The 25,970-nt window shown below is 42.2% G+C and overlaps 10 protein-coding genes across 10 annotated transcripts; 2 read left to right on the top strand and 8 right to left on the bottom strand.

The window, feature by feature from the left end:
- Positions 1-645: 645 nt before the first annotated feature.
- On the bottom strand, positions 646-4,028 carry SAMD00019534_061090 (hypothetical protein; the record flags this gene model as incomplete). The annotated part of the gene is made up of 8 exons (XM_012898707.1): positions 646-757; positions 841-1,064; positions 1,131-1,520; positions 1,586-1,816; positions 1,879-2,662; positions 2,726-3,303; positions 3,370-3,843; positions 3,927-4,028. 8 exons carry the CDS (start codon positions 4,026-4,028, stop codon positions 646-648), a joined length of 2,895 nt encoding a protein of 964 aa, XP_012754161.1.
- A 644-nt stretch (positions 4,029-4,672) lies between these two features.
- On the bottom strand, positions 4,673-5,147 carry SAMD00019534_061100 (hypothetical protein; the record flags this gene model as incomplete). The annotated part of the gene is made up of 2 exons (XM_012898708.1): positions 4,673-4,888; positions 5,085-5,147. Coding segments are annotated over 2 exons (279 nt in total), but the record flags the coding sequence as incomplete, so codon positions are not given.
- A 2,288-nt stretch (positions 5,148-7,435) lies between these two features.
- On the bottom strand, positions 7,436-10,752 carry SAMD00019534_061110 (hypothetical protein; the record flags this gene model as incomplete). Its single annotated transcript, XM_012898709.1, has 3 exons — positions 7,436-8,980; positions 9,050-9,421; positions 9,526-10,752. The coding sequence occupies 3 exons, from the start codon at positions 10,750-10,752 to the stop codon at positions 7,436-7,438; spliced, it is 3,144 nt and encodes a 1,047-aa protein (XP_012754163.1).
- A 137-nt stretch (positions 10,753-10,889) lies between these two features.
- On the bottom strand, positions 10,890-12,254 carry SAMD00019534_061120 (hypothetical protein; the record flags this gene model as incomplete). The annotated part of the gene is made up of 1 exon (XM_012898710.1): positions 10,890-12,254. One exon carries the CDS (start codon positions 12,252-12,254, stop codon positions 10,890-10,892), a length of 1,365 nt encoding a protein of 454 aa, XP_012754164.1.
- Positions 12,255-12,750: 496 nt separating this feature from the next.
- Positions 12,751-14,291, bottom strand: SAMD00019534_061130 (hypothetical protein; the record flags this gene model as incomplete). The annotated part of the gene is made up of 2 exons (XM_012898711.1): positions 12,751-12,831; positions 12,906-14,291. 2 exons carry the CDS (start codon positions 14,289-14,291, stop codon positions 12,751-12,753), a joined length of 1,467 nt encoding a protein of 488 aa, XP_012754165.1.
- Positions 14,292-15,011: 720 nt separating this feature from the next.
- SAMD00019534_061140 (hypothetical protein) lies at positions 15,012-16,038 on the top strand (the record flags this gene model as incomplete). The annotated part of the gene is made up of 2 exons (XM_012898712.1): positions 15,012-15,440; positions 15,550-16,038. Coding segments are annotated over 2 exons (918 nt in total), but the record flags the coding sequence as incomplete, so codon positions are not given.
- Positions 16,039-16,130: 92 nt separating this feature from the next.
- On the bottom strand, positions 16,131-16,772 carry SAMD00019534_061150 (hypothetical protein; the record flags this gene model as incomplete). Its single annotated transcript, XM_012898713.1, has 1 exon — positions 16,131-16,772. A coding segment is annotated over one exon (642 nt), but the record flags the coding sequence as incomplete, so codon positions are not given.
- A 758-nt stretch (positions 16,773-17,530) lies between these two features.
- SAMD00019534_061160 (hypothetical protein) lies at positions 17,531-19,585 on the bottom strand (the record flags this gene model as incomplete). Its single annotated transcript, XM_012898714.1, has 1 exon — positions 17,531-19,585. The coding sequence occupies one exon, from the start codon at positions 19,583-19,585 to the stop codon at positions 17,531-17,533; it is 2,055 nt and encodes a 684-aa protein (XP_012754168.1).
- A 1,301-nt stretch (positions 19,586-20,886) lies between these two features.
- Positions 20,887-22,242, top strand: SAMD00019534_061170 (hypothetical protein; the record flags this gene model as incomplete). The annotated part of the gene is made up of 5 exons (XM_012898715.1): positions 20,887-20,986; positions 21,080-21,284; positions 21,353-21,631; positions 21,722-22,166; positions 22,231-22,242. The coding sequence occupies 5 exons, from the start codon at positions 20,887-20,889 to the stop codon at positions 22,240-22,242; spliced, it is 1,041 nt and encodes a 346-aa protein (XP_012754169.1).
- A 2,081-nt stretch (positions 22,243-24,323) lies between these two features.
- On the bottom strand, positions 24,324-25,920 carry SAMD00019534_061180 (hypothetical protein; the record flags this gene model as incomplete). Its single annotated transcript, XM_012898716.1, has 4 exons — positions 24,324-25,205; positions 25,310-25,404; positions 25,496-25,758; positions 25,847-25,920. The coding sequence occupies 4 exons, from the start codon at positions 25,918-25,920 to the stop codon at positions 24,324-24,326; spliced, it is 1,314 nt and encodes a 437-aa protein (XP_012754170.1).
- Between the last annotated feature and the right edge of the window lie 50 nt (positions 25,921-25,970).

The raw sequence follows: 25,970 nt of genomic DNA on the forward strand, positions 1-25,970 counted from the left end.
GTAGCATTCCCCGAATGTCATTGTTAAGCTCTCCAATCATGGTGAAGAGGTTGGAAACAGTGTTGAGTTCATATTCCCTCATGTTCAGTGGAAGATAACCTTTATCTTGATAGAAATGGGAATTAATAATCACTTTGTTTGTTTAAATAAATCCAATCAGTTTGGAAATTCTAATATCTTTTGGGAATCCAGAATGTAGTCAATCTTGGATATCTAGAAAGTTCTTTGAATGATATAGTCCTCTAGATCAATGGATTCAAATCTAATAATAATAATATATTAATAATTAAATAAATACATATTTGTTCTAAAGACTTAGAAATTACTATTGACTACATCTATTTTCATACCGTACTATATTATAACAAACAAACAAACAAACAAACAAAGAATGTATTATGTATCAACATGGTTCGATGATAATTATATTGTCATTCTTCGTTCAAGAAAACTTAAATATGTATCTGATCTAATAAAAGAGATTGTAGATACATTGGAACTACCTTCACTTCCTGATAATAGTGATGAAAGATATTATATCTTAATGAAGGAACAATCAAGAAGTAATCAAAATACAAGAGAACAACTAGTATTGGAATTTAGACCAAGTTATAAGTTGAAAAAGGTAGACCATTTTAAATCAAATTACTTCAATCCCAAGTTGATCTTTACCAAGGGTCTATCGAGAAAGGTTCTAGCCAAACAATTCCCCGGTCCATACCAGGACTCCCAGTCAATAGTCTCGGAAACCCAAATACTTTAAGGGTATAATAAAAGTAGTTTAGTTTAGTTTAGTTATGTTTAGTTTAGTTTAATTAATGATTTATTTATTATTATTACTTTGTTATACTATTGCTACTGCTGCCAATACTGTTGCTACTGCTGCCGAGACTACTACCAACACTGCTACTTAAAGTGGCCGTATTATTTGAGCTACTTCTAGTCATTGGTTGATTCTCAACGATCGTTGGAATTGGAATACCATTATCCAATAATAATTGTCTGATTGCTCTATTCTCCGTTGACAGTCTTCCAGTCTCATTGCCAAGTACTTCCATGTCGTTCTATTTAATGGTTGAATCAGTGAGTGATTGATTGATTGGAATGGTTCCMAATAATATTAAACTTACAGTCAATTGAATATTCTTCATGATATTCTCTTGTAGGATATTCTCCATCTTCTCTACCATCTCTCCAACTAGTTGGGGATCGTTGTTTCGCCAGAAGGAACCGGCGGCACCACCTTTCAGTCGTTTGGTCTTCTCGTCGGTAGTTGTCGCCTTGCCCAACTGTGTCTTTGAAATGTAGAATCGCACGACGCTGTTCTTCTTCTCAATATCCTGGTTCAATAATGATACATTCTCTTCAAGCAGTCTGATTTTCTCCTCCAGCTTGTACTTCTCGGTGCCAAGCTCACCAAGCTTCTTGCCCATGATCTCAATATCATTACGCATTGATTCACTGTTTCCATGTTGAGCTCCCTTTGGTGGTAGACCTGGTATCATCATTGGTGCTGCCATCTGTTGTACAATTGTTAGTGTTGTTGTTGGAGTGAGTGCGAGCGAATAAGTTAGTGAGTACTTACACGTGGAGTTGTACCTGTTGGCGGAGTGGATGGCGCCAATGGTTCACCCTTGGACATGGTCCTGAGGTGGGTCTTCATTGGTGTTGTCATTGGGGTAGTTGGCATCGATATGCTACCAGATGATTGTGACAATGGAGACATGTTTGGCGTGCTTGGAATGCTGTTTGATGATTGTGACAAGAGGCTAGCATTTGAACGCTCCTTTGTCAACTCTGTCTTGAGATCCTTAATCTAAAATTGATTGATTGATTGTTAGTATCCCACAGATTGATTGATTGATTGTATGACCATACCATCTTATCCTTCTTCTTCTCGGCAATCTTTCTCTCAGTGTCTGCATCTGCCAGTGCTGTCTCTAGCTTGTTCACCTTGTCCAGGGCCTCTTGGTGCTCAACCTTTAACTGTTCGTATTGTGGCACAACAAGTTGGAGGTCAGCGCATGAGGCCTGAGTCTCCTCATGCTTCTGCTTCGTCTCATCATATAGTTGCTGCAGATCCTTCAGTTCACCCAACTGTTTGTTGGCCTCCTCCAGTGATGTGCTCAACTCCTCAATCTGTCTTGTCTTGTCTTTGAGTTCAGTCTGTAGCTGATCCAACTGATCGCCCAGCTGAGTAGTTCGCTCGACCAATGATGCATTGGACTCGTCCATCCTCAAAATCCTCTCGTCTGATTCCTTCTGCTGCTTCTCAAACTCGTTGCTCTTTGTCTCCAGCTCCGAGTAGTCTTGATTGAGTTTGTTGAACTTTGTCGTCAACGAGTCAAAGCTGGCTCGCTCGCGGGTCAACTTCTCCTCGGCCTTCTTGATCATGGTCGATACACTCTCAGTGTTGGCACGGGTGTCATTGAGCTCGGCCTCTCGTTCCAACAACACAGCCTTGGTCTGCTTGCAGTCCTTCTCCAAGTTATTGATCGTCTCCTTCAACTGACTGATCTCGCTTCCCTTTGCCTCGATCAACTGATCCTTAATACCAAGGTCCTCACTCATTGTCTTCAATGACTGTGCATACTCGTCTCGTGACAACTTGTAAATGTGTGATTGATCCGTAGAGTCTGACACCATCGTCTCGTAGTGCATCCTAAGTTGATCAATCGTTAGTGATCTTGTTCGAAGCATCAGACTTCATGATAATGTGACATACTTTTGCTCCTTGAGCTCGTTGATCTTATCATTGAGTTGCTTCTCTTGTTGCTCCTTTGCTTCGTTGTTGGCCTTCTCAATATCAGTGATGGCAGATTGATGCTTGGTGATCGTCTGTTGCAACTCCTGCAGCACTTGTGCCTTCTGATTGACCAGGTCATCCTTCTCGCCATTCAATACACTGATGTCGTTGACCAACTTCTTGATGTCGGCCTCCAACTTCTCCTCGATCTTGACGCGATGTATCTCTGCGGCGCGATGCTTGTCCTGCCACTCCTTGACACTAAGATTCAGTGAATCGACCTGAGTCTGTAAGTCCTTTGCCTCTGTCTGTTGCTTGTTCGTGCGTCCATCATTCTCCTTGATCTGCTCCATCAGACTCTTGATTGTCTCGCGCAGTTTGGACTTCTCTTTCTCATCCTCTGGGTTGAACAAAGGTTCGCCCAAAGGATGGAATATCATGTCCTTCTTCTGTGAGTTGAGCAAAGGTGTTCCATTCTGTGAGCTATTCGTGCTTGATGTCGCCATCATCTGCTTCTTGCTATCATACAGCTCTGTGAGCTTGGTCTTGATCTGAGTCTGTGAGTGAGTGAGCACGAATGTTAGATCTAGCCTGTCAATCAATCAATCAATCTTTGGTCTTACCTTGATCTGGTCCTTATCCTCTTGACCCCAACATTCATCGTCATCCAACAATGTAAGAAGTTGATTGAGTGGCAATAGCTGAATGGATAGTGGAGTCATGGATCCCAGCATTGGTGATGGTGTGGCAAGTGTCTGTTGGGCCTGGCCCTGACCCTGAATTTGATCCTGATCGTTTGATTCCTCTCCCTCTCCTCCATCTGAAGAGACGACGACCGAGGGCGGTTGTACATCACTCTGCTGCATCATCATCTGACCATCATTAACCAACTTCTTATAGTTGTCAATACTGGTCTCCAACTCCTCCTTTGAGCAAATGAGTTCGGCAATATCAACCTGCAGCTTCCTGATGGTGGCCTGTTGCTCCTCAGACTTTATAAAGTACTGTTGCATGTCCTTCTTGACCATCAATATCTCATCCTCCAGCTGCTTGTTCGTATCATACAGGCTCTTTATATTGTGCTTCAAAGCTTCAGTCTGAGTGGAGTGGAGTGAGTGTGATGTTAGTATGTGCGTGCATGCGCATGGTGATTGACTTGGCCGGCCGGGGCGGGACATACTTGATCCTGATAGACTTGAGTATTCTGTTGCATTGACCTCTTCAATGATTCATTCTCCTCCAATATCTCAGCCATCTTGTTCTTGTCCTTGGATTGAGACATTATACCAGAGATAAAAGATGGCTTCTTCTTTTGTTGCTGTGCCGACTCTGTCTCTAATGATTCAATCTGGTCTCTCTGTGCTTTCAACTCTTTGATCGATCATCAACATACATATAATGAATGTTAGTCAAAGCGACATTGATCAGTCAAGCAATATAGACGTTGTCATCATTACCATTTTGAAGCTTCTTCTCCCTCTCTGATGCTTCATATTTGAACTGTTTGAGATCAATCAGTTGCTGTTGCAACAGAGTGAACTCTTCATCTGAAACACCACTCATTCTCTCTCTCAAATGATCTATCACTGACTATTGATTGACTGATTGATTGATTGATTGATTATCTATATATTATATATATATATATCTATATTTATCTGTAACTTTTGTCAAAGAGTCGGGTGTTTGTGAAGATAAAAGTAATGTTGGAGTTGCAAACTTCCAAGCAAAGATCCAGGGGTGGACCTTTGGTTGGTTCATCCAACAACATTGAACACACTCTTGAGGGAAACTATCCCAATCAATCAAGCAATGAACAAACTGACCTCAAGTTATAACAATAATAATAATAACAATAACACTCAAGAATATGTTTGACTATCTATAATTATCAATCTATGTACCTTTATACAGTATAAGTTATTCATCTCTATCAATTACTAAGTTGTTGTTGTTGATGTTGTTGTTGTTGTTGTTGGTATAGACCTTGATTGATACTAGATAATGATGTTGATGTTGATGGTGATTGTGATTGTTGATGATATCCACCACCCGCAGTACCTCCAACTGATAGACTGTACTGATGTTGTTGTTGTTGTTGTTGTTGTTGTTGTTGTTGTTGTTGTTGTTGTTGTTGTTGCTCTATCCCTCCAACTCCAACTCCATAGTTGTTATTGTTATTGTTGTTGCCACCATCAAAGTTTGCTGTGTACAGGTTGGTGGTCGTGCCATAGACAGTTGGTGAGGGCTTCTGATGTGTGTACATTGGATTGACCATGGACATTGTGGCCGAAGTCGTTGTTGATGGATGATATATGTTTGTTGTTGGTTGATGTACATATGACATTGTCTGTTGATTCTGTTGTTGTAGTTGTTGGTGATGAGGTAGTTGTTGAGACTGTGGATAAAGTTGATGTAAGGTATGCTGGCCTTGGCCTGTCAGTCCTTCGTAGGCTATCATTGGCATACCAGGGCTATATGTCATGGCAGATGGTATATTAAATGGTACACTATATATATTTTGTTGTAGTTGTTGGTGATGCTGTTGTTGTAGTTGATGTTGATGTAATAAAAGTTGTTGTTGTTGTTGTTGTTGTTGGTACATCTGGTGTTGTTGTTGTTGTAGTTGATATTGTATATTATGATGTACTTGTTGTTGTTGTTGTATATAATGTTGTCCAGGACTACTTGTGATCGGTCTATTTATGGTGATATTGCTATTGGAATTGGCACTTGGACTGGGACTGGAACTATTTGTCGATCTACTCTTCTTCTTTGGTGATCCAGTCATAATATTATCGCCACCAGCCATGTTCAATTCCAGTTGGTCCACTTCTTCGCCATCCAACTTGGAACATGAATGTCCTTTCTATTAATTGAATAATTATCATGTTAATATAAATCATAATTATTTGTATATCTAATTAATAATTATTACCTTTGGTAATTTACATCGGTTGCACAGATATGTCGATCGTTTCAGTTTGATCTTATCCTCACTGGACGATAGACTTATGTTGGGTTGTAGTGCATCAAAGACATCCTTGATCTTTGGTGGTCTTCCTCTTTTCTTCCTTGCAGATCCATCCAAACTTGTAGAAAGTGACATCATTCCAGATGACTTTGGGAGTGAAGCACTTGTAATATTAACATTGGAACTTGATGATTTAAGTGATGGTTGTACCTCATGAAATTGGAAGTGATGTGGATGGTGATGAGGTTGTGGAGGTTGTTGTTGATGATGTTGATGATGGTTTTGTTGGTGTTGTGGATGTTGTGTGTATGAAGTGGAAGTTGACGGTAATTTACCTCCAACTTCTGATTGACCATCATTGATTGAATGTTGTTCCAAATGGATATTTGGTGTGGTACTGGTACTGCTGGTCAATGAAGGTAGAGGTGATGTGTTGCTGCTGTTGTATGAATAGTTCTCATCATTAATATTGTTGGTGGCTGGAACAGTGGCATCCTTGAAGCTCATCTCGCTGTTGGGTACTTGATGATGACCTCCACCACCGCCAGGTGTTCCATCTACATCATTATATGTATTGATCAACATGTCCTGTTGAGTGATTGGCGTCGTGGCAAGACTATAGTTTGGCATCACAGGACTATAAACTGAGGACAATAAACCATTTTGGTCCATTGATGGCTGATTGACAAAGTCTGTCGTGGGGGTGCATACCACAACACCGCCTGCTCCGTTACCAACACCACCCATCATCATATTGTTGGAGGAACTAACATAAACACTGCCATCAACTGCCGATTCAAATGATGTTGACATGGTAAATATACCAAAGTCAAAGAGAGAGTTGATTGATTTTACTGCTCAGACACTAAGTTAATCAGACTTTATAAATATATAATATATGGTTTGTTTGATTGAGTTGGATTGATTGATGGATTGATTGATTAATGGTATAATATAGATAATAATAATATTATTATATGTAAGTTATAGTGGAGATGGGATTTAGGAGGAGGTAGGTAAAAAGTACATAGATGTATGAATTGTAATGTTTGTTCGAATGTAATGTGTCTCGTGTGAACGACGACAATGCAAAGCTTATCAAAGTAGGGTCAGGCAGGACAGGACCTGATAGGACAGACTGGACATGAGCTCTCACTCAACTCAACTTTCACCAGTTAGTGGGTCGATGAGGTTGAGGACCTCAATTGCGATCGACTTGAAACTTGACTGTGTGTGTCTCTGTCCAGTGGGCAAGCTGGTACTGGTCTTCACACTCAGAGGTTGTCGTCACACACACAGACGACACGAAAAATCCACGCAGTTGGACAACAAAATGGGCCTCGTCAGTGGACTTAGGGTAGGGCTGGGCTCAGCCTCGAGGCACGCGTTTTTTCGTGGTCCAAAATCCCCACACTCACACCAAACACGCAACAGTTGGACAACGCGTTGTTGTAGCTACTTTGTGAGAGTGCACGCGAGAGTGAGAAGAGGCTATGGGGTGTGTTGTTGTTGGTGTTGTTGAACACACCAAACAAACAGACCAACTAGTGCGTAATAGGCAGGTGATATCACACTGTGGCGGGGTTCGAGAACCGTAGACGCGGGACTGTCCCCCAGGCCTGGCCGGGGCAATTGAGACGTGGGCCGCGACCAAGCCGACATCTGACGTCAATTGGCGAGAGCACACTATCTAAAATTGGATTGCGATGAAACAATCAATCTTTGTTGTTGAATCGAAACAGCTCGAGCTTGGCATGATCGGTGAGGTCAACATGGCACAGATCTTCAAACTCCTCATCCATGTCGACGATGATCTCGGAGCCGCTGCCCACTCGACGTTTCTTGTCTGGATAGGCACTTGTACCGCCACCCCATTTGTCCTTGTCCTTGTCCTTGCCATTGCCATTGCCATTGTTATGATCATCATAGGTAGTGAATGCGTGGTTGTAGTCCAAGTCTAGGTCGTCGGCAATGTCAACACCAGGGTCGTCCTTGTTTGCCAGGCCTCTCTTCTTCTTTGTGGATGTAGTGGTAGTGGTAGTTGATGTCTTGGATGTACCCCTCTTCTTTGAAGCCGCACCCTTCTTTGACTTTGATGTTGTTGTGGTCTGTTTCTTGCCCACGGTCTTCTTCCCTTTCTTGCCCTTGTTCGTTGATGAGTCATTGTCGTCCCAGTTGTCATCATCAACGACATCTTCATCGTCGTCGTCATCTTTTGGATTGAACAGACTGTTCTCTTCAATGTCGCTATCCAAAAAGTCATCATCGTCGTATCGATAACCACCAACATCATCATCTTCATCTTCATCTTGGTTGAGATCGCTCACTCCTCCTTTGTTGGCTTCCTTCAGCCTCTGCTTCTCTTTCTTTGCATCGATCCTTCGCTTCCTCTCTGCGTCCTTGTCCTCGATTCCTTGTATAATGTCGTCCAAATAGCCATCGACTGCGCCCGGCCTGGCCTCTATTAAGTCGCTCACTTCATCGACCTCGAGCACTGAGCTCTCTCCATCCAACATCCTTCCAAGTATGTCCTTCTTTGACTCGATCATGCTCCAAATAGACTCGTCCACAGTGTTCTTTCCAATGAGGTACTGTACCAACACTGCGTTCTTCTGGCCATAACGATGAGCTCTTGCCTCAGCCTGGAACAGAGTGCCAGGCGTCCAATATAGCTCGGCAAAGATGACGAGACTGGCTGCGGTCAGGGTCAGACCGGTGCCGGCCGCAGTGACACTGAGCAGCGCCACCTTGATCTCGCTCTTCTCCGCTTGGAATAGATTGACGTACTCGGCGCGAGTGTGGGCGGGCGTCTGTCCATCGATCCTAAACATTGACACCTTGAGCTTCTTTAGCAGCTTCTCCAAGCCGTCCATCACAGGCTGGTGGTGGGCAAAGATCAGGACCTTGCCATGGAAGTCCTCGAGCACGTCCGTCAGGTACGTGCTGACGCCAGCCAGCTTGCCAAGACCAGTGTCTCTGAACAACTTCATGAACAGAGAGCTCCTCTTGCCAGAGGTACTCCTTCCCTCTTTGATGTCTGTGGTCTTCATTATGATACCCTTGGCATCCTTTATCTCATCCATCGTCTGCTTGATCTTCTTCATATCCGTCTTCTTCACCTCCACCATGATCTTCTCACGCCTCATGTCTGGCAACTCTGTCAACACCTCATCCTTGAGTCTACGTATCATATGTTTGTTCAAGAACAAGTTCAACTCCTTTACATTGGATGCTCCAAAGTAGTTAATATGTCCCCTATCCTGTATCATTCATCATGTTAGTCAATCTATCACATCAATCCAATCACATGATACTGATCAATGACATACCATAAATGCAGCACAATATCTGTTTGTGTAGTCTGTCCATCGGTAGTTGCTAAACTCTGGCGCAACACATTGGAGCTGAGGATAGAGCTCGCATGGTCTGGAGGTGGCGGGTGTGCCAGTGAGCAGGATTCTTCTGGTGGCCATTCTCATGACCTCCATTGTGGCTCTGGTCCTCTGTGTCTGGAAGCTCTTGAGGAAGTGGCTCTCATCGGCAATCACCACTTTGAATGACTTCAACTTGATCTCATCAAGCTTCCTCTTGACCAAATCATAACTTATAATATTGATCAATCCATTGACTCCACACTTGCCATTCATAATCAAATTGATATCTCTTGCCTTAACATGACCTGGAAGGAACTTTTCAAAGGACTATTGATTGATTGATTGATTGATTGGAGTGGAGTGGAGTGGAGTGAGTGAGCGAGTGATGGACTCTGATTGATTGATTGATTGGATGTGCACTAGATACTTACATCGGCCCATGACATTCTGAGTGATGATGGAGTGATGATGAGTAGTGGCCACTCTGATCGATAGTAGTAGGATAGTGCAATGGCCTGGATCGTTTTACCAAGACCCATCTCATCACCAATGATACATTTGCCCTTCTTCTCGATGCCAAACTCGAGACCCTTACGCTGGAATGGTAGCAGAGTGCTCATGAGCTGTGGCGGGATGCGGGAGTAGTCAGGCGCATCGGGTATGAAGGGCTGGACCACGAATGTGTTGACAATGTGGCGTGGCAGGGGCACGACAGTGAGCCCCGTTCTAAAGTTCTGTTGCAGTGTTCTGATGAGGACATGATATTGATTGATTGGGAATATCCACCAAAGGGTGGTCTGATGTTGTTCGGAGCGCGCACCATCAATCTTGCCAAAGACCATCTTGATCGCCTGGTTATTGGGATCCACACAACTGAACTCATGCTCAGAGATTAACTTTAGTGTTATCTCTACGCGCACATTATATTGATGTTGTTGTATATTGAATAGTTGATTGTCAATGTTGTTGTTGTTGTTGCTGTTGAAGTTTAGACTGCTGCTGATGCCACCGATGCGATTCAGATTGACAGTACCAATGCTAACATTGTTGTTATTCAATGTCAACTTCTTGGGTAGTTGAATGCTGTTGCTAAACTTGGGAAGAGACAATGTATTTGAACTCGTGGACGTGGTCGTCGTGCTACTTGTGTTGCCGCTGCTACTGCCGCCGCTGCTGCCACTGCTGCCACTGCTGCCTCCATTATCCACTGACGCTGAATCAAAATCAAAGTCAAAGTCAAACTCTGTAACGTCTGATATTGTTGCCCCTAGTGCAGGGGCAGGAGCAGGAGCAGGAGAAGGGGCAGAGGAACCATTTGATATCAATGTATTGTTGAAGCCAACATGTAGTTGCTGTTGATGTTGATGTTGTTGTCCATTTGAAAGTAATGAAGTGCTGAGTGAAACTGTTGTACCCAATGATAATGGCCTTGATGGTAGTTTGAGTTGTTGTGTTGTTGGCTTCAACGTAAGCGGGTTTGCGCTTAGGCTGAGCGGCTTGTTCATACCACTACTGCTATTGCTATTGTTGTTGTCACTACTCTTTGATGATGTTATCGTAGTTGGTGGCTTCAAATTATTGATAAAGTTTGATTGTCTATTGCTGTTGCTGTTGCTGTTGTTGTGAAGTGATAGTGATAGTGATGGTGTAGTGTTCATCTCTTGTATGAATGAAAAAAGATAAAGACAACAAACAAGAATGTCAAACAAACATTCAATCAATCTGACAACTTGAGGGGATCTCTTCCAGGAACTTCATGAAACTTTGTTTTAATTTATGGGTTCATGTTTGCAAACTAAGTATCTGCTTTGCGCAATTCGTCAAGATGGACGAATCCACAGACAGACAATTGGATAGAGTGTCTGAAGAATAATGTATCGGATATACGTGTCAGTTGGTAGATGTCACGTCCACCAATAGGCAGTATGAATGATGTTATGCTGGCCAACGTTGTAGAGAGATGGTCTAGTATTGGCTGCACGACATGATTGACATTGCTGGTGCGAGGTGGTAGCATGCGTAGAGGTACAGTGAGACTACCATAAGCTTCAATCGCCAGCATCCTTAGTGAAGTAGTTGGTATCGCCGTAACATCCAACTTGTGCCAATACTTTAACAATCGAAGTGCTGTCACTGATTCTGGAATCATCCCTGGCACCAGGACAAAGTCTGCACTACTACACATTAGATCAAGTCGCTGGATACCCTGTGGTAGCACGATTGGACCGTACGCATTGGTATACAATCTGGTCAGTGTTAGAGGTAGGTGTGTCATGTCCAACGGTGATTCGCAGTCTGCATCGTAAATGCCGTGGATGCTACAGTCGCAAAGACTTGGGAAGGCGCGGGATGTGATTGATGCGATCAACGCGCGACTTGTCTGGCTGAGACTGAGTGTAGTCAGACGGGTATATATAGCTTCGGGTGTGAACATGAAGTGAGACCAGCCAATGTATAAGGTCTCGAGATGTGGGCTGTCGATGGAATGTTGGAACGAGCTGCAGAGCGACAGGTCGGTGAGTTTGGCTTGCAGGTTGTTCAGCGTCTTATTGAAGTGCTTGCTGAATGATGTGTCCAAGGATGTAAGCGATGCTGGCAACTGGCCTGGCTGGTCAAGTGGTTGATTGAACATGGAACCAACGAACAACGTCTTGAGTGCTGGTGGCAACGCGCTTGGCAATATCGGTTGATTGAACCTTTGGCCGAGGTACAGAAGCTCAAGTGTTGCGGGCAATCCACCAGGTGTAATCGGCATGTCCCAAATGGTCGTATACATCATATCCAACTCCTTCAAGCATGGTGGCAACGCATTGTTGAGACTACAATCGAACATGCCATTCAGTGTGAGATGAGTCAATGTCGTGGGCCACATGTTGAGGCGAGGGGTCCAATCATCCTCATAGTCCACGGTCAACTTTGTAATTGGTACATGTTGCAACATCGTCGAGTACGTTGAAGGGTCCTTGGACATGTCCAGAGAGATGTCATTGACGTTGCGCAATGATGATAATGTTCCAAGGAATGGTCGGGTCCTCTCCCAAAAGGCGGGATTCGGGTCGGACTGGCCATCACTTGATGATCCAAGGTCGCTGAACTTCAAGCTCTTTATATTATGTACTTCAAGTACCTGTTGTTGCCAATCCTCATCGACATCAATCATGTATGATCGATCATACTTTGATATATTGTAGGTGTTGCTTGATGTTCTTATGAGTATCGAATGTGGCATTATGTTTGTAATATGATTGGTGATTATATCTTTGTATGACTTTAGATGTATTCTACATGTTGACAATTGATTGAATGGAGGTCTTTCAATGTTTAACTGTATATACATATGTCTATCATTAAACAATCTCTTACAAGTCAATGACAATAGTATAACATCAACAATATTATCAAAGTTGGTTACTATTTGTTTAAGTATAATACATGGTAATGTCTCCATCTTGTTGTTATCTGTTGGTTGTTGTTATTATTAGTTGTAGTACATGTGATGTGAACAATGATCATTCATTCAATCGATCAGACAGTCAGCGACACAATCACTTTTCTGGATCGATCAAAATATCTGGATCGGTAATCAATCATCAATCAAACATGTCATGTCAACGTTATGTACTTTTAATGTAAGTTTGATTATGGTTGAAGCATCTTCAATCCTCCTCAAATTGAGAACTTAGCCAATCCAATCCTTCATATAGTCCGTCGCCTTCTTCCGCAGTTGCAGAGCATCCCTGGATCAAGTGCGAGTAAGTAAATGTTAGTAAATGATTGCATGATTGATTGAGTGTTTAAGGCCAGGACTTACTTGTACATGCCACAAGATATGCTTGGGCAGATTGAAGAGTGATAGTGCCAGTGTGATGTCTAGTGTTGTCATGGGAGTTGGGAGATCGGTCTTGTTGGCATAGATTAAGACACGTACACGATGTCCGTTGCCAGAGGCTCCGTTGCCACTCTGCGTTGTGTTTGGCGTTCGGAAGTTGTTCAGAATCTTTACAACGTTCTTGTCGGTGAGCATACGCCACAGCTCCTCGCGCACCATGCGCATGCGAGCACGATCCGTGCTGTCGATGATAAAGATAAAGGCCTGCGTGTCCTGCAGGTAGTGGTGCCAGACGGGCACGATCGACTTCTCATAGCCAATGTCCCAGCAGATAAAGTCGCACGACTTGTACTCGACGACCTCAACGTTGTAGCCATTGGTGTGGCTGGTGCGCACATTCTCGCCGCGCGCAAACTTGTACAGCATGGAGGTCTTGCCAACGCCATTGAGACCGTACATTAGTATCTTGAATTCCTTGCGACTAAAGAGGCCAGGCAGCTTGGAGATGGGCTTGAGGAAGAAGCGCACCAGTGGATTGGTCGACTTGGGTGGCTTGATGCTGTTCTTGCGACGGAAGTAGAGGTTGGCGTAGAGCGAGCGCGCGCCTCCGTTCAGACGCTCCATGGCCAGGAGGTCAGAGCCAGTGATCTTGAAGTCGTTCTGAACAAAGAGTGCCCAGAGGCCTTTGCTCATGCCCGTTCGCAGGCACATACGGTTGACACGTAGCAGTGGCGGCAGGTAAAGTGCGCCCACATTGAGGAAGATGTAGTTGACGATCTCGATTGGGATCAGCGGATCCAAGAAGCTGGTGATTGGATCGCCTCGCGCCACAACCTTTGGTCTGAGTGAAGGACTGCTGCTCTCACATGCAATCACTATATTTTGAACTTGTTCCGATATACCATTGAGTAATGCACTATGGTTGTTGTTGTTATTGTTGTTATTGTTTGATTGTTGGGAGTCTGTTGAGTCTTTGAGTTCACCTGAATTGGTTATAGGTGAAGAAGAAGAGGTAGTAGTGGTCGTAGTTGTAGTTGTTGTGGTAGTTGTTGTTGGGGTTGGAGAGAGGAATGTTGGAGTTGTTGCAGATTCCATTGATATCGATATTGGTTGTATTGGTGAGGTGTCTGTGGAGTTACTGATGGTTGGTGATGCCACCACTATTGTTGGTTCTTCTGGAGGGTATGCCAGAGGTACGGCAAATGATGAAGGTGTTGGTGTTGACAATGATGATGGTGATTCAACATGATGATGAGGCAGGGACATCTGATGATTGATTTGTTCATCCTCCTTAGCAACTATGTTGTTGTTATCAACAACATCATCATCAATGATGTCTAACGAAGGGATATGATCTGTCCTGTCCATTTCATTGAAACTCCTATTTTGCACAATGATGTATTTGTATTTGTATTTGTATTTGTAATAATTCTCTATATGTTATAAACATATACATAGATGTAGATGTAGATGTAGATGTTGTTTGTTAACAAGTGATAGAGAGTAAGTAAGTTAGGTGAATGGATGGATGAGTGGTGAGGGAGAGTAGAGCAGAGTAGAAGAGAGAGCTGAAGTGTTGTGTTTGTTTGTTTTGCCGCATTGAACACACACAACAAAGGTGATTCAGTTCATTCATTCACCAAAATAGGGTGTCCAATGCCAAGGGTGCTTGTGTGACCTGGTGGAGATCACTTCACTTCATCAAATCAATTGAAACTGTCTCGTCTGACGATCAATCAGATATTTGCAAAAGAACAAACATAGTAGTAGCCTACCCGAATCAATTGAGGGAGTAATCAACATCGCCCAAATAAGGTATCCAGATTCATTGTTCAATCCAATGGAGACATGACAATTCTCATTAACCGAATGCATCGGAAGATTGAATATTGATAGTTATAATAGTTACACCTCGACATTAATGCCCATTCACATTGATATTATGGGATAGGTGATGAGTCATGAGAACCAACCACTTTTCAAAGTCAAGTTCATCATTGTGTCATCATAGTTTCAAATAATTAATTAATCAATTATTGATACTTATTATAAGTTAAAGAGATAGATAGGTTAGATATATATAGAAAGATGGATCAACATAATGAATACTATGATTATGATGATAGTCATGATAGTAATGATAATGGATATGATTATGAACATGAGAGTATGATTGACAAGTACTCATTGTTATTATCATTGACACTTATATTCTTGTCATTCTTCTTATGGAGAAATTCAACTCTATTACCAAGAATATATACTGATATATCAACTTATATAAGTAATACATATACATCATGGAGATATCCAAATCAATCACAACATCAACAACAACAACAACAACAACCTCAAACTCAACAATCCCAACAAACAAGTGATCAACCTTTTGATGAAACACATAACAATGTTGATGTTGATGACTTGGTATCAATCAACATCATTCAGCGAGAGACAACACATCATCGTAGATTCAGAAGGTCACGTGTCAGTACTGTTGCCGAGCTCAAATCATACGTAAGTCTGCCATGTCCCGTGGACTTCATTGGACAATCACTTCAAAGTTGCTAACATGTCTCCCATCCGACCATCCGACCATCCGACCATCCGACCAACTGAACCTTAGTTATTCCCCTTTGATATGCAGAATGGCAACAGGGTAATGTTTATATATGGTGGCCGATCAATGATTGATTCCAATACATTGGTCTCTTATGGTGCTGCTTTCGACGACCCTTACGCAGTCCCACCGACAATACATTGTATAATACGACCTCCAACAGACCAACCAGATCAACAACATCAACAACAGCAACAACAACAGCAGCAACAACAACAACATCAACATCATCAACAACAATCAGTTGTTGTAACCTCATGGATGACATCAAAGAGTCTGTACACGCTCACTGGATTGTTCTTGGCGGCCTTGTGGAGTTTCCAAATCACAAGACCCAAATACTTTGATCGAATGGCCACACTACTGTTACTAGTCTTCACTATTGGATGGGGCTACAGCTTCTATGCATCAACTGCCAATGCGACTGCGGCTGCCCGTGCGGCCAGAGCTACAGCCCAGGGCGCGCCACCCCAAGCTCAAAACCGACAATACTATTGAGCCGATCGATCAATCAATCAATCAATATCAGCGCATTGTTCATTACACTCATTCATCGTTGTCATATCATGGTAGTTTATTATTTGTTATGTTGCAGGAAGGATTACATTGCCACTGCAACTCCATCCGTTCAATGCTGGACAGCTCATCAGCTTCAGGTCCTTGGTCAAACAGAATGCAACGGTCACCAAACGATTGCCTGTGCATTGGATCAGTGGTGTGACGCCAAACTGTTTGGACAAGGCATCTACAACACTTGGCGCCGAGTAGGTTGCGTTGTCCGACGGCAGGATATTGAACTGGGCTAGTCCGCCCGTAATGTTGTACGTCTGATAGATGTGCACCGTGGCGAAGAAGTAGTCGTGCAGGTCGGCCAGCGGACCGGTGATTGAGCATGTGCCATGCTTGCTCCACTCATGTGCCCAAAAGTCTGGGTTGGGTCCTGTCAGCGAGGGCCAGATCGTGTCCAACTGTGGCTCAATGTCGGCGATCTCATCGACATCGAATGGCTGGCCCTTGCAGAAACTTGGATAGCTTCCATCATTATTGTTTGGCCACAGACCGTGGATAGTGAATGCCTCTCTTTCCTTGCCTGGCAAACATGATTGAGTATCACAGAATGAGTATATCCATTGCTCGACGAATAAATAAAAGTCAAAGTCACCAGGATCACCTCCTTCATATATCATTCCAGCTTTGGTCGTTCCAATCAATAATATTATAGTTATTATAAATATCTTTATATTATTATTATTATTATTATTTATCATTTTTAAGTATATATATAAATTTGTATATGTTTGTGTTATTGTTATAATATTTGTAGTTGTAATCAATTTGAATGATTCATACTTTTAATCAATCATGTGATCATTGTTCACTGATCAAGCCTATCCAGGATAGCAGGCAGTTCACGAACATTCTGAACCGGATTGTGGTATCATTAATTTAAAGAATGTAATACACTCGTACCTCACTCTTAGTAGTCACTCAACATACCCCCAAACACACCTAAATCAGCTTATCAATCAATCACCAATTCAATCACTAGGGGTCGACAAAGAGGTGTGGGTTCCAGAGTATCTATTTCCGTTGGATACACACATTCACTAACACCCTCATCTTGATTGATACAACATACATCTCCACACTTAAGTAAATCCAATGTCGACTTCGTTAGAGTACCGGTTCAACTTGGTGTACCTCTAACAACTCTGATCACCTAATTGGTATTTGTATCGTCTTTGATTAATATATTTAAAAATAAGGTTGTATTATACAATTTAACTGGCGATCATCATCCATCTTATCGGTATTAATATTATTAAAGTTATTAATAACTTTAATTATATATATATAAATATTATTAATAAACATTTATAAATTATAAAGTGCTCAAATGGATTGATTAATCAATTGATTTGTTAATAATATACACAAGTTTGTGATGTATTGTAAAGAGACGGACGGACCGACCGTCACAAAGGGTTTATTCCCATTCGGATAGGAGGTTCTTTTGGAAAAGTACATGGAGGAAGTCTTCTTTGATTGGGAATGGCTGTGGCTGTGATTGTTGTGTTCGCTCCAGGTGTTTGGATATTCGTCCAAAGCATATTGGTTGCTTAACTGATGATACTCGTTCAATACTCAACTTCTCCAAACTTGTTGTTCTCTTGATATTACTGTCGTCTTCACTATTGTTGTTGTTGTTGTTATTATTGTTGTTATCGTCTTTGAAATTGTTGTAGGATGGTATGATGTGATTCAACAGTCTGTTGACTGCCTGATCTGGACAGTATGGATCAAGTTTGAGTGATAGACTGACAAAGTAGTTGGGTGCCTTGGCAAGGAATAGCATGTCGATTAGGTAGTCGATCAACTCCTCACTCGAGACAATGAGGTAGAGACTGAGTGTATGTAGTTCGCCAATCTTTAGTTGACTGATCGATCGCAGGAATGCCAAGACATCCACGTCAACAGCCTCCACGAGTGTGCACTTTACATGTCGTATCGAGTGATTGGTCGAGAGCAGTTCGGTGATGGCATTGACACTGGTCAGCTTGCCAACCTCAATCGTGTGCAGACCTTGATGTGTGAGTAGTGCTCGCATCACTGATGGTGGGAAGTTGACCTGGTAGAACTGGAATGTCTGCAGTGTGGAGCACGTGTCGATGAACTGTTCGATGTCCTTGGACTCCTTGTCATTGAGTTGGAATCGATTCTTGTAGAATGGCGTGAACCTGAGGTTCTTGAGAGCTGGATGATCCCTCAGCGCCAGGAATATCAGGTCGAATGGCTCGTCGTAGCTCAATGATATGAGTGAGATGGTCTCCAATGACTTGTTGGTCGCAAAGAACTTGGCCAGATGTTGCATGGCCGTCGTAGTGATCGTGTAGAAGCTCTCAATGATCAGTGTCTGCAAGTGCTGTAGCTGTTGAAGGCCAGAGAAGATAGTGATAACCAGTGACTCGGGTATGTTGAAGTGACTCAGTATCAGTGTGTTCAATGAGGGGAAGATCGGGAAGAATGAAAGGGGTCGCGGCATGGGCATGGTGCTCAAGTGACTGGCCTCCTCTTGGAAGATGTTGGAGAGGTTGAGCTTGGTGAGCGCGGGCAGCTGTGCGGGCAGTTCGTGGAGGGATGTCGAGCGGAAGTCAATCTTGTTGCTGCAGAATGTGAACGACTCGAGACTGACTAGGCGGGCAATGCATCGACACAGCTCCTCGTCCAAACTGCTCGTCGCGTATAGCTTCAACTTGGTGAGACGGAGGTTGGGCAGCTTGAGCAGTGAAATTAAACTGTGTTCAGAGTATCCAGTGATGCTGAGATTGGTCAAAGCTTGGTAGCAAGTCGACGACTGAAGGTATCTGTCTGTTAGCTGTTGGATAAAGTCGCCGCTACTGCTGCTGTCGCCACTGCTTTGCTGCTGGACGATATGTGATATCATTAAGGGATGGAACAGCTTGAGTGATGAGAGTGTGGTGGATGTGAGCGCGGTCAACACACTGACGAGGTCGGGATACTGGTCGACGGAGAAGTCGCAAGTTGATAGGGAGAGACGAGTGAGTGGCGTGTAGCGTATGAGTGAAAGAAGGAAGTTGGGCGAGGACAGCATCGACTCGATCGATATGCTTCGGATCAAGGGCATCGAAGGCATGGTGAGTGAGGGCAACTCCACGCCCTTGATAGCCATGCAACCACGCTGCTTGGTCAGGGAGTAGCGCGTGACGTCAATGTGGCCAAACTGAATGGAGCGGCCATCGAGCAAGCCGTGCTGTGCCAGACGAAGCATTCGACGCAGGTCCTGGCCATCTTGTATGAAGAGCTGTAGTCGAGGAGTCAATCGCGGTACGATGTCTCGTGCGAATCGTTTGGCCAACAGACCGTAGCGCGCCACCACGTTGTTCACATTGTCATAGCGATCGATGTAACAGTAGCTACGATCGTTACGAACACGATTGTTACAGAACTCAAAGGGGTGCAGTACATAATTGAATATCTTGATCAACAACTGACTAGAGAGTGATGAGAGTGTTGAAGTCATCGATGTATTTGGCTTGACTACGACAACATCATTCGAATGTGTGGCTGAATGAGGAGGTGAGTGAGGGGCAGGTGTGACTGATGTTGCGACCATTCTATCTATCTATCTATCTATCTATCTCTATCTTATTAGCTAATACAATATAATGTGTATATGATTGATGAATGAATGAGGTGCAAACAAATAAACAAAGCAGCAGCTTGTGATCTGATCCCAGAGTGCACGTCAAAGGCTATTAATTATGTTTGTTATTTAACATATGTTGGTAATACCAAGCAAGCCAATGCAATGCAATGCAGCCAGCCAGCCAGCCAACAACAACACCACTAGACACATTGACAGCCATCCAACCATATGGATGACCCTTGTTGACTCAGACTTGGACTCAGCTGTCACAGTCAACACACACAGACAGAGCAGCCCATTACTCTACCTCCAACACAATTTTGACTCGTGACTCTGTGTGACTCACCAATGCTAATCTCCAAGTCACCTTAATGTGTGTGGATTCATTCATTCTATCTCTCTCTGTGTTGATCTCCAAAGATGTGTGTGGGCAATCAATCGAACAAATAATTGTCAAAGAGATACAAATAATATTATTATGTGTAAACATATAAAAATATATATAAACACATATTTGGTTAATTACTTGATATAGACAAAGATCTTTAATGATGAGGTATACAATTTTTTTTAGGATTTTTTTAATTATTATTAATATTATTTGTAATCATTCATCTGAGATGGGATCTTGATTGTTTATCACACACGCACACTCACAATCATACACAACAACAAGTTCTTCTCTCACGGTCATCATTAACCCAACCATCAAAATAATAAAAATTTGATTTATTATGTTTTTGTTGTTGTTTTTTTTAAGCTTTGAGGTGAGGAGGTTGTCTTTCAATCCTTGAGACAGACATAAACAACATCATTATTTTTCATTCATTCAAGCATTAATTCATTCATTTTGTATATTTCATTATCACTTTTTAATCAATCTCTCACTCAGCACCATCAATCAATCAATCATTATCTTCAATCATCATTCGATAGACAGACGCTGACTTGGTAATACCTACTACCTTGTGTATATAATCATAAATATATATATATTACATATTACATATTCAATCAATCAACAAATCCAATTCAATTTATTATTTATATAGCGTCCAACATTGTTGTTGTTGTTGTTGTTACAGTAATACCAATCAAATCAAATCAAATCAAAAGAATAGCATTGTGCACATTTTAAACAAAATACAGAAAGAAACAGCAGAAGTGTAGACAGAATGACAGATATTTCAGAAAAGATTCAACAGGCTCGCAGAGATGCTGAGGCAATGAAGGAGCAAATTAGAACCAACAGAGATGTTATGAATGATACTTCTCGTATGTAGTCATTCAGTCAATTAGAATGATTATTATGAAACAAGATTGGACTGACACCTTATCTCCCTCATCATCAACATCAATGATATACAGTGAAGGTATACACACGTGATCTTCCAAACTTGCCAAAGCTTGATGGAAAGATTAAGGTCAGGAGAACATTGAAGGGCCATCTTGCCAAGATCTATGCCATGCATTGGGCTGAGGACTCTGTTCATCTTGTGTCTGCCTCCCAAGACGGCAAGCTCTTGGTCTGGGACGGTTTGACCACCAACAAGGTCCACGCCATTCCACTCAGGTATGTTGTCGTCGTCGTCACGTGAACACAGTCAACAATATCTAACAACTTATTATTATTATTATTAGATCATCATGGGTAATGACATGCGCATATTCACCGACCGCCAACTTTGTAGCTTGTGGAGGTTTGGATAATATCTGTTCGATTTACAACCTGCGCAGCAGAGAGGTGCCAATCAGAGTGTGCCGCGAGCTCAACTCGCACACTGGTTACTTGTCCTGCTGCAGATTCCTCAACGACAGACAGATTGTTACTAGCAGTGGTGATATGTCTTGCATTCTCTGGGACATTGAGAACGGAACAAAGATCACCGAGTTCTCCGATCACAATGGTGATGTCATGAGGTATGTTTGCGCGACCCATCCATCCATCCATCCATCCACCGACCAACAAACCAACACTAACATCAATCAATCAATCAATCATAATAATAGTGTATCTATCTCACCAGACAAGAACTACTTCATCTCTGGTGCTTGTGATGCCACCGCCAAGTTGTGGGACATCCGTGCAGGCAAGTGTGTCCAGACATTCACTGGCCACGATGCTGATATCAACGCCGTGCAGTACTTCCCCAACGGTCTGTCGTTCGGTACTGGATCGGACGATGCCTCTTGCAGACTGTTTGATATTCGTGCTGACCGTGAGTTGATGCAGTACACCCACGACGTCATTCTTTGTGGCATTACCTCGGTCGGCTTCTCGCTGTCTGGTCGCTTCATGTTTGCCGGCTACGACGACTTTTCATGCAACATTTGGGACACGCTCAAGGGCGAGCGTGTTGTCTCTCTCACTGGCCACGGCAACCGTGTCTCTTGCCTTGGTGTCTCTGCTGATGGCATGGCTCTCTGCACAGGAAGCTGGGACAGTCTCCTTAAGGTATGTGATAGTAGTAGCAGCTCAACCAACAAATGGATACTAACTCACAATCAATCAATCATAGATCTGGGCTTAAATGTAATCATTATTGTTGTCAACAATATGAAATCAAACAATCAAACAATCAATCAAACAATCAATCAAACAATCAATCAAACCCATGCAGCTCAGCTCAGCTCCTTCCATCTTTCTTTCCAACCTCCTCTTTCCTCTCTATTGCAATACTTCGTCGTCCGTCTCTATGTCAATCCTCCTCTCATCCAAATATACTCGTTATGCTTTTTCTTTCACTCCTACCTACCCTTTCACTTTGCCCTCATCATTCTCTTCTCTTATCCCTTCATTACACCACCGCACGCCACTGCTTTCGCCATGGTTGTTTCTCTCTCTTCAGTTACATAAGTCTGGAACCTGTCCAAATTGTTTTATTTTTTGATAGAGTCCAACAACAACATCTTTCCCCATCTATCAAACAAACAATCAAACAACAAATCCATAAATAAACATCCACTACTCAATCAATACTGGATCACTCCAATTGCCAAGGCATTTTCCTCAACCATTGAACGACAATTCTGGTAGCCCAGCTTTTGTACTGACATAGAGGTTGGAGACAGATGAGATATGAGCTAATCAAAGTATAATAGGGAGTGAATTTATTAATTCAAGTATTTAGTTATTGTGTTTGGTGTTGAATGGCAGTAGTGCTCTTGAATAGGTCTTCAAATCACTTATAGATTAAGACTTAAAAAGATTTCAGAATCATCAAGAACACCTGGAACATATAATTTAATATCGGTAATGGTATTAAGGAGTGCAGTTGAGTTGGTTGACTGGGAAACTCCATCGACTAACTTGGTCTGAACCCGGCTGTTATTGGCAGAGTTGGAGGTCATTCCTGTGAGGTTGGCAAGTGATTCTGGAAAAAACAAATGGAAAGAGTTAGTTTTTTTGATTATTAAATGAAGGAAAAGTATGAACATACTGTACAACATGATACATATAAAGAATAAAGTATTATTGATTAATTGATTGAATAACTAAGGGTAGATAAAATATATTCCTATTAAATAGTCTTGGGTCTTGAAGAGATAGACTTATTACATTATTTGTAATTGAGGCATCGGCAAATCAATATTAATATAATAATGAATGAATATTTTTCGGAGATAATGTAAATAGACTGATAATAACTAATAAAATCCAGCAATACAAGCCAGTATACTACCCCTCGAACGACACATATTTTACATTATCTGATATATATTTACTTTGTTCTACTTTCTTTTCTGTGATCGATCGATTCCCCCTAATTGACAAACATATATTAATACTACTAGAACAACTATAATTTGATATTTTATTAATATTAATATTTTTGATTATTAATCAATCTTTTTCTGAAACAATTGAAATTGATACTTTTTGATTGGAATGTTTGGCTGAGATAAGAGTGGATTGGTAAATCCTGTGTATATTTTTTTAAATAAAGTTGTTAAACGGAAATATTAGCCCCATTTGGACTGCTAGAATTCCACCAAGACCAAGTCCAATGGCGCCATTAATCATTCCAACTGTTGAGTTAAAAGACTGAGAGACTCCACCGGCAAACTTTGTTTCAACCAAAGAGTAATTGACAGGGTGGATGTGATTCCCGAGAGCTTAGAAAGTGATTCTGTAGAAATAATACACAGTTTGTTAATAAATGTATTCAATCAAAGTAGATCAATTGTAATATTTATTTACATACTGTATAACATGTTTTAGATTAATTTATTAATTTATTGATTGAGGTAGATATTAACTAATCATTTTGATTTGGTATTATTTATAGTTCCTGTAGCTTAAGTTGGTATGCTATTACTCGTCATTTGATTAACAACACTTTACTCAATTATAAAATATTCGAAAAGATGTTAGTTGACTCATAATAGATGCTTAACTGATCATCACCCGAAGTGCTGGAATACAACTATCACTTTTATTATTATTATTATGATCTCCATCATTCTATGTCACTCTCTCCCTCTCTTCTTTTTTGTTGTTATAATTACAATTGTGGAGCAGATAATAATAATGAGGATGTGGACTTGTATCCTGAGCTCTACCGGCATTTGGATATCATGTTGTTGTTGTTGCTGTAGTCGTCTGTCGTTTTTAGATTCTGTTCTGGTACGTACCAGCCTTGGTCAGATATCTCACCCATTTGATTGGCGTGTAGTTGCTCTTCTCAATCACCTTGAGGAAGCGTACATGGAAGCCGGACGCTGTGAACATTGCTACCTGGAACTCCATCGAGATTGGTGGGCGTGACCATGTCTTCTTGTCCAAGTTGACAGAGGCCATCAGTTCAATCTCGGCACGCAGAGTGAATTCTGTGTCGCCCGGGAATCGTTTGATTCGCCACACGATGGCGTCCTGCTCGGGCATGTACTTGGCCTTGCCAGCGGCCACCACTATCTTGCAGACGGCGGTGTTCTTTGGCATGGGCACCATGACTTTGACGTTGGAGCCAAACATCTTGGCATTGAAGTTGGACTTGACAGTAATGCTACACTCGATACGCGTGCGTCCCATCTCCTTTACAATGGGCAGCACTTTGAACGGCAGGTTGATGTACTCAGTCGTGCGATACTTCATCAACTCGAACTCACCGTCGGGTGGGATGAAGCTGACTGTGCGGTCCGTGTCGAACTTGCCCAGACGCACGCACTGATGGAATGTTATGTCGTCGATCTCCACGCCATGTGCACGCTTGTTCTTGGGCGCCGACGTGGGCGTCGGTCCGCGCTCCCTGTCCATGACCACTCGGTCGTTCATTCCAAACTTGCACTCGGGCATTCCAGACAGATAGCACTTCATCATCACCTGTCCAGTGACGTCGGCACGAAGTATGTTGCCCTCAGCTGACATCAACATATTAACAGACTCCACCACATCAATATATATCTCATTTCTCTTGTGCTTGATGTCTGGTGTTCTCCATGGAGTGATACCAGTGGCCTGGATAGTGATCTTGGCCAACTTCTCTTGTTTCAACTAGTTTGGTTGGTAGGAATGCATTGAGTTGAGATGAGTGAGTGAGTGATGGGATGATTCCATATGATATGGATCTTGGATTGATTGGATCGACTGGATCATACCTTGTCAATTGACTTCAACTTGCCCTGTCCTTGAGTAATGTACAGTTTCAACACCTCAGTGGAGCAGTTCTGAGGGTATCCAAAGTCTAGTATCTCTGTGATCGATCATATGTCGACATGCATAATGAGTGTCAGCGATTGATTGATTGATTGAGTGAATGAATGATTGACTATGAACGACCATACCATCCAACAACTCATATACCAGTACAAAGTTGTTCTTGATAGACTCCTCGTTGAATGTGTCAAAGTATGATTTGAAGAGATCGACTAGTTGATGCAACACTTCAAACACCATGCAAGCGTTGACATTCTTTGAGGTCACTGCCACAACATATAGACCTCCCTGTTGTATATACATAAATGTTGACGATCCAATCTGTTTAACCGGTGACCTATTCTCCTGTGACATGACCACCTCCAGTCTGAATGCATTTCCAACACCTCGGCTAACATTGTTGGATGATGGGTGGGAGAGAAAGGAGTGTCAGTCCTTGATGATGTGATTGATTGTTTGATTGAGTGAATGAACTATACCTGATATCATCTCTGTATATACGAGAGATGAGTACCTCACCCTTACTGTTCATCAAGAACAATGCACTTATCATTCTTAATCTTAAGATTTAATATATATTATAACTTCAAGATCATCAATCAA

The sequence above is a fragment of the Acytostelium subglobosum genome (assembly GCF_000787575.1).
Source record: "Acytostelium subglobosum LB1 DNA, scaffold: scaffold11, whole genome shotgun sequence".
In the NCBI taxonomy this organism is placed as follows: Eukaryota; Evosea; class Eumycetozoa; order Acytosteliales; family Acytosteliaceae; genus Acytostelium; species Acytostelium subglobosum.